At 38.3% G+C, this 8111-nt stretch overlaps 1 protein-coding gene across 1 annotated transcript; it reads right to left on the bottom strand.

The window, feature by feature from the left end:
* Window positions 1-582: 582 nt before the first annotated feature.
* ankra2 (ankyrin repeat, family A (RFXANK-like), 2) lies at window positions 583-5567 on the bottom strand. Its single transcript, XM_084935700.1, has 8 exons — window positions 4805-5567; window positions 4552-4710; window positions 4385-4450; window positions 3211-3308; window positions 2976-3101; window positions 2818-2884; window positions 2604-2684; window positions 583-1671 (listed from the first exon to the last, which is right to left on the bottom strand). The coding sequence occupies exons 1-8, from the start codon at window positions 5103-5105 to the stop codon at window positions 1616-1618; spliced, it is 954 nt and encodes a 317-aa protein (XP_084791826.1). The 5' UTR covers window positions 5106-5567; the 3' UTR covers window positions 583-1615.
* Between the last annotated feature and the right edge of the window lie 2544 nt (window positions 5568-8111).

Below are 8111 nucleotides of genomic sequence, written 5' to 3'. Positions count from 1 at the left end.
GATGGTTAAAGATAGTTTAGACAATGCTTTAAATAAAAGACAGACGGCCTTTGAAGATGGCTGCTGAAGAGTCAAGATTTGCTTCAAGGACTCTTTTAGCTAAAACTTAGGTCAGAGAGGCAATGCTGATTTCACAGTTTTCTTTTTAAAAAGCCATTTTCCAGTTTTGTGAGTAGCTGATGCTGCAATCTGCATGAGCAATTTTGGAAATACAGCATTTTGGATACAAAGAAACAGCAGCTAAATGAAACAATGTGTCAAATTAATTAAACTTGGCAAATTAACAATTTTACCAGCCATTTAGGTGTGTTTTAAAATGATCCAGGGAGGGGGCATCCCAGCAAATCCCCCCCCCCCCCAATTCATAAACGAATGCCTGCAAATCCCAATAACTGAAGTAAAAGAAAACTACTAAAAGAAGAGTGGGCCAAAATTCCTCCACAATGATGTAAACACATACAGAAAACAAGCACCTCAAGTTATTGTTGCAAACTGGATCTACAAGCTTCTGAACATGGGGTGTTCTTTGTTTTTCACAAGACTCCACAAAGTCCTGATTAAACTTATTTTCACGACTGTACCTTTCATTTGTAATGAGTATGTTTTTATTTTTTCCACCATTACATTTTATTTGCTTGTTTTTTTTTTCAGAGCATTATGGCCACTGAAGCATGAAACTCAAATTTTCTAGTGCTTTTCAGGGTAAAATTGTTCAACACAGGCTTTTCTTCCCATCTTATGAACAATATAAAAAGAAAAGCTTCACAGAATCACAGAATGTGATGCTGTTGGTTGTACTTTCAAAAGTTTGATGTTTAAGTTAAACTGCTTAACTTCATTGACTCTTGCACATCAGATAAATATCTATAATAAACACAAGTATTACTATTTTCATACAAACAGCACCACAGCATTTTTGTGTGATCTCTTTTAAAATTCACAACACATCAGAACATTTTGTATCACTACACAAAGAAACAAACTGACATCATAACAGTTTAAATTATTCAAATAAATAAATTCAATACATCAAACACAAAGATCTTCAGTAAACGGACCACAAACAGCTTGACAGAGTCATAAAATCTCGTGCCTCAGAAATATCCCGAGTTCAGAGAGTGTGAACGTGAAAATATTACAATAAAATAATGTAATAGAAGATAATAGGTTAGTCTTAGAACACAAAGATGGGCAAAAGGTATTAAATTACAACAACGTAAAAAGTAAGCTCTTTGCTACTTTAGAGCAAAGTCAATTCCAGTCTGCACTGCTCATTTGGCAACATACTACAGGTGGAGGGGAGTGCGTGGTGGGCTGTAGTGAAGAACTCAGCATGCTCTTTGACAACCAGTCAGTGTATATTGATTGGATATGCAACTCCACAGTCAATGTTGAAAAAAGAAAAAAAGTGCAGAGCTTAACAGCTTTAAAGAGGGTTAAAACTGATGTTTCACACACCACAAACCTTCACTTGCATCATGAATAATATGAAGCTTATGAAATATCTCTTAAGGGAACAAAATACTCCTGCAGGCTGACAGACTGGCCATGCTACATGATTGTCCAGCGCACAGCAGCATCTCTTCAGTATTTGTTCTCCCTCAAGTGCAGCAGTTCACTCTCTGATCCCCATCAATAACTTTAGCAAGTGTGCCTCCATCACCTGTTGAACTAAACAGAGAAACATACACTGAGGTCATTTAACTGAACTGTGGGCTTTGTGGAAACAAATCCTGATTACCGCGATAGTTTAAGCATTAAAAGTGAAAATTAAGAACAATATTTACATTTCCATGTGACCATTCTTCACTCTGAGAAAGGAGAAAGTGTGGATCTGGCAGGAAAAGGCGACTTTGTGTTTATCTTAGCAGACTTTTACTTTTTTGGAAACAGCAGCACTGTCAACAAATTCTTATCGACTCAAATCAAGTTTTACAGGACAAACGCCAGGACAATTACTAATTTTGGGCTTTGGCAGCAGGACAAAACCTAATTTTTTTTGGTAAGTTCATGCCATGACCGAATGATTCATTATAGGAAAAAAAAAGAAATCTCAAATCTAATTTCGCTGTCCTCAACCCATAAGGTATCAAGTTTTTACAAAGGGAATATGCCTGTATATATTTCAAGCATCCCCCTCAGAAAAAATCCACCACAAACTATGTGGCAGATATGGAACAACAGCGCTGTGCTGACCAGTTCCAGCACATGCGGTGAATGGAAGATGGCCTCCTTCGCTACATCCATGAATCTTCTCTGTGGTCTTCCTCTTTTCCTCCTGCCTGGCTGCTCTATATTAAACATCCTTTGTTCAATTGATCCACTACCCCTCTTCTGCATGTCCAAACCCTACTCTCTCTAAAGATATTAGCTGAACAGGTAAAATGAAATGAAGTCATAACAGTGCCTGGTTGTTTATTCCTTTAAAGAAACACACTCTCTCTCTCATTTTTTATAAATAAAAGTATAGTTTTGGGGTTAGTGCAGCAAACTCTAAAGTTAATACATATTAGAATATAGTCAGGGTTACTCCAGAGACAATTAGATTACTGAGACTGTTCCAGCATGTTTCTCAGCTGTGTTTTGCTCTTTTTCTCACATACCATTTCGGTGGCCCATGGCTACAGCCATGTCCATTGCATTGAAACCAGAATCTGACTCTATGGTAGGATCAGCACCGCTCTCTGGAAGACATGCAAACATACAAAATTTCAATCACTGTACATCATTTTCTGTTAGAACTCAACACAACTGCTTTGCTTACCCTTTAAAAAATATGAACACAGATGTTCCTGCAAGTCAAAGATTTCTGCTCACCTAGCAAGATTTCAACACAGCGCACATGGTTGCCATGGACAGCGTACAGCAGAGGGGCTCCTCCATTCTAAAAACCCACAGAGATAATAACATTTAATACCAAGATCACAAATTGAGCGGAGGCGCTACTTTAAACTAACTTTTTTATAATAACATACCCAGTCATATTCATTGACATCGACTCCACAGTCAATGAGCATCTTCACAATATCTGTGTATCCCTTACTGCAAGCCAAGGACAATGCGCTCTCTCTCCCTTTGGCTAGGAGGTTAGGGTCAGCACCCTACAGCAAAAAGAGTCACAGGATGACAAACAGACAATAAGTGAAGAAGTCTTGCTCGGATATAATAAACATATAAACAGAAAAAAAGTTTTCAATGAATATTCCATACATTTTGGAGCAGAAACTCCACCACAGCGATTTGTCCGTGTGCAGCTGCCCACATCAGCGGGGTGAAGCCCTCCTCATCTTGGAGATTGATTACAGTCTCTGTTAAAATAAATATGGAAAATAAAACATAACAGTGTATTTAATCTCCATCTACTGGTCTAATTACATTTTTAAACTTTATATTTTGCATACACAAGTAATTATCAAGATTCAATATCTGCTGGTAAACTGATGAAGAACTGTTGTTTTTCTCTTTTATGTGAAGGTGAATTCAATGTCTGAGAAAGAAGGATTCAAAAATTCTGAAAAAGCAGAATCTTTAAACATTTACAGTTAAAAAAATACACGCTTATCCAACAGCAATGAAAAATAGAATTAGTCTCTTTTGGAGATTTGGAAGAAAAAGGATGAGTTTCTATTTACTATAACCTACTAATATCTACTTTTAAAGTCTCAGCAGTGAACAAGTTAAATGCCCCGAGAAGCAGCAGATAAGAAGACATATATGAAACAAACTGGAACTGGCTTGTCTAAAGGCACAAATATAAATAAAGCATCTTCAATATAAGTAGCTGATGTGGACTTATAACTTCTGTTAAACCTAAACATGTTTAAATGAAAAAGGAATCATTCTTCGCTTTTCATGGGAATGTCCAAACATTCATAAATTCTGGAAAGATGTCATCAACTGTCTGTCAGAGGTGTTCAACTTCAACATCCCTCTAAATGTTAAACTGTGCCTGCTGGGAATTTACCCAGTGGGCTTCTGACAAACACAGAAGCACTATGCTGGAAGAGTATGGATGCTCCTTCTATGAAACATGGGATAAAGGAACTTTCAGAATGTATCAGTCTGGAAAGAATAACATTGTTAAAGGAAAATGGAAGAAGTTTGTTCATATGGTTGGTTTATATACAGTTCACACCTCTGCAAACTAAACATTATAGAAGATTGAAAGCAGACCTAGTCTGTAAAAATGTGGAATCATTTATATTAATTTATGTGTTTCTATTTTAAAGTGTTGCACTTCACTGGTATATAATTTATGCATGCTTAACGGTGCATATATGACAGTGATGTTTTTGGTTGTTACTGTGGTGCAATTTTTTATTTAACTAATTTTGGATGGCTTGAACTCCATGACAACAAAAACTGTAATCCTTTGACAACCTACCTTGTTCAATCCTGCTGGCCAAAAACACCATCTCCCCTTGGGCTGCCAGCTGATGAATGGATAAAGCTGAAAGGAAACAAATGCATGTGTAACAATTACATTTTAACAATTCCGCTCACATAAAAACAACGAGAGAAACTGAAGTTGAAAGAAATGATGGTACTTACAGTGCACCAGAAGAGGTGTGGAAGACACCTCATTGCCTCGATGTTTATTGGTGAGAGTGGTGGACTGTTTGATTGGCGAGAAATGTTTGGTGGTGGATGGTGTGTAAACATGACGCACTTGTATACCCGGGGAAGGTGAGGTTTGGATGTTGCACTCGGCTGACAGAAGTAAAACACGTTTATTAGTATCGTGTATTCGACACAATCACAAGTTAATCTAAGACGAAGAAACAGGGTTTTGCTTTTTTCTTACCTTTAAACAAAACGGAAGCCACCTCCAGATCAGAGTTCACCTGATCCTGGATGTTCTTACTGTCCTCCTCGTTGAGCGACTTTACAAATCTTGAGCAAACATTCATGTCGAAGCGGTTGGGTAAGATGAATTTGATGCCCATAGCCACATTTTGGGTGTTTGTGTCGTCTGGGCTTGCACCCACCGACTGCTCAGTCTTTATGGCACTCAAGTCAGGCATTACACAGATCCCCTCCATGTCCTCGGAGACCAGAGGGCACTCTGCGGTCCCATCTGAGGCTGACACCGTAACGTTGTCCATCCCCGGATCACTTACTGAGCTTTCACACTGAGGTTAAACGGTGTACTATGCACGCTTGAAACACGGAGGAAATTTATGCTAAAAATCGATGGAAATCAGCACTCTGCGTCAGAGTCATTTTCATTTATCCTCGCCTGCGTACTAAAGGGACACAGAAAAGCCTTGCAAACAACAGCGTGCGAAACATATTAACTAGCAAACAACAGACGGTGGTTAACCAGTACTTAGCATGCTAGCTACTGTTAATGTAACCTTCGGCCCGGTACGCTGTGTATGGAGAACGAATTGCTAACCTTTATACAAATTAACCGTAACTATCAAGAAAGAAATATTTATTTTATAAAATCAATTAATCTAAGTCCATAAGACATTTTTTCTAGATAAATTCCATGCAAGCGTCGGTGTTTTGATAGATTTGCACATGCGCAATTGGACGTCTTTTAAACATCGGTGCATCATCTTTTAAACTCCCCTTAGTAAGTTCCGACCGGAAACTACATCACACAAACAAAATACCAAAGCTGTTATTTAATGGTAGGCCATTTAATTGACGGTCTGTTACAGTTTGAAGCAAAGTTACCATAGTTTTGTATCTTCTATTTATTTTTTATTTTTATTTCATTAAAAAAATTTTTTTTTAAACTCAGTTTAGTTTTAGTTAGTTTACAGAGTGAATTTTCTTATTTTAGTTTTTAATGTTTGAATTTATGTTGAATGTTTGAGTTTATTTAACAAACTATCATATATTAAAAGTGAGGATATTTCCTCTATATTTTTGTTTTATTTGGTTTTCCAAGTTCACAAAATCATTTAGTGAAGTCTGAAAAAAAGGTTATTTATCTAATGCTTCAAATATATTCACCGTCTATCCTGTTCACTCAAACAAAATATCCAGTGTGCAGCAGGTTTCTGGGCAGAGATGCCATCTTGATCCTAGAGGTCAGAGGAGAATGGCCAGATTGCTTTGAGCTGTAGACAACAGCCACTCAAACAACCACTTGTTAGAACAAATGTATGCAGAAAAACATACATTGAACACAAACACTGAAGCAGATGGTCACAAGACCACAATTGGCGCTGCTCCTATCAGCTAAAACCAGGAATCAAAGGCTGCAGTTGTCACAGTCTGTGGATTATAGAGACTGGATGTAGAGAAAAGGACCCACATGCAGTCGTGTGGAGGTAGCCAGAATAAAACAAAAAGTGAGCCCCTTTTCTGTTCACAAAAGAGCAAAGTGGCCATAATCCAAAAAGTGAAACATAAATCCAAAAAGGGGAAACTGAAAACTACAGCATAACCACTAGGAAACACACTCATGCTGAAAACCACTAGGGGCAAGAGAGACAGGAACAGAAACACATGGTCTGACACAGGACAATGGGGGGCACTCACTGTATATGTGCAGAAGGGCAGTTAAGGGAAGCGGAGACAGCTACTTTACACTTTAAAGTAACTAGGAGGTGCAAGCTAGAGCAAGTACACCAAGAATACATGAAACATACATGAATACCTGAAATATAAACATTAAACAAACCAGGAATCAGAACAGAATATTCAAATAAACACTAGAAAGTCCAAAAACTCTGAACCACTGGGTCAAATCCCCCAATGCCATGACAACAATTTGCACAGGCTCATCAAAATTGGACAACAGAAAATTGAAAAAGTGCTGCCTCATCTGATGAGTCTCGATGTCATCTGTGAATTTTGGAGGGTAGGGTCAGAATTTGGCATAAAAGAGTATGGATCCCATTCATCCTGCCTTGGAGCAACGGTTCAGGCTGCTGATGGTGATGGAGTAATGGTGTCGGGGGATATTTTCTTGGCACACTTTGGGCCACTTAGGACCAGATGAGCATCATTTAAACACCACAGCCTACCTGAGTATTGTTGCTGAACATCTCAGCCCATTTATAAAGACAGTGTAACCCATCTGCTGATGCCTGCTGCCATCAGAATAACACGCAAAATCCCAAAACTCAGATCATCTCAAATTTGTTCCTTGAATACACCACTGAGTTCACTGTACTCAAACGACTTCCACAGTCAGCACCTCTCAGCACACAGTACAGCACCTTTGGGATGTGGTGAAATGGAAGATTGGTGTCGTGGATGTGCAGCCCACAAATCTGCAGCAACATGTGTGCTGATGTCATGTTAATATGGACCAAATTCTCTGGGGAATGGTTCCAGCACTTTTTTGACTCTATGCCATGAAGAATTAAATCAGTTCTAAAGGCAGAAGTGGGTCCAACCCAGTACTAGCAAGGTGCACCTAATAAAATGCGTAGATGGCATATGTCTTTGGTTCAAGCTAAAGTCTGAGAGAAATTAATCCCACCTTGTGTGGACGCGTGTTCTAAATAATATTCAAATTATATAATTAAGTAGGGGGTTATGTGAGAAAAGCTACAAAAGCTGAAGAATTTGAGCTTGTTTACTTATTCCTTTTAAACAGTTTTCCACACTAATGACAGGGAATTCAAATGTCCTGCCAATCGTGGTTATTTTCACGGCAAGGTCAACCTTACAACACAATAATCCGATTTAAAGGCCGTGACAACTATTTCCTCAGAATGTGTGAAATCCTTTTATTCAGAAATAAATATGGAATGATCCCCCCCCCCCCCCCCCTTCTCGTGTTATGTTGTTTGTTTCACAATCTGTGTATTTCCATATCTTGCTTCCCTGCTTGCTGTCGATGTTCTGAAAGCGTTTGTGTTCTTTGACTTTCTCTGTTTGTTTTGCAAAGTAGAGATTTCTTAATGGTGTGATTAGGCTTTGGAGGATAAACAGTATTTAAGTCCCTGCAGTATTTATCCCTGCGGTCCTAAGTAGAAGGTTTAATAGTGTTTTTACTGTATAATTTCTTTTAAAAAAATCAGACTAACTGCCTGGTATCCATGCAAGCAGCTTTCCTCTAATGCTTCTGTGAGCAATGTTTACTGCTGGTTGATGGCTAATTCCTCACTCATGATTATGCAGTGTTTGAGTTAAACTTGGTA

Source organism: Perissodus microlepis, chromosome 7, assembly GCF_051167445.1.
Source record: "Perissodus microlepis isolate ML-2025 ecotype Zambia chromosome 7, ASM5116744v1, whole genome shotgun sequence".
Classification (NCBI taxonomy): Eukaryota; Metazoa; Chordata; class Actinopteri; order Cichliformes; family Cichlidae; genus Perissodus; species Perissodus microlepis.
Note: the sequence above shows the minus strand (reverse complement) of the source record. Positions and strands in the feature narration are given on the sequence as shown.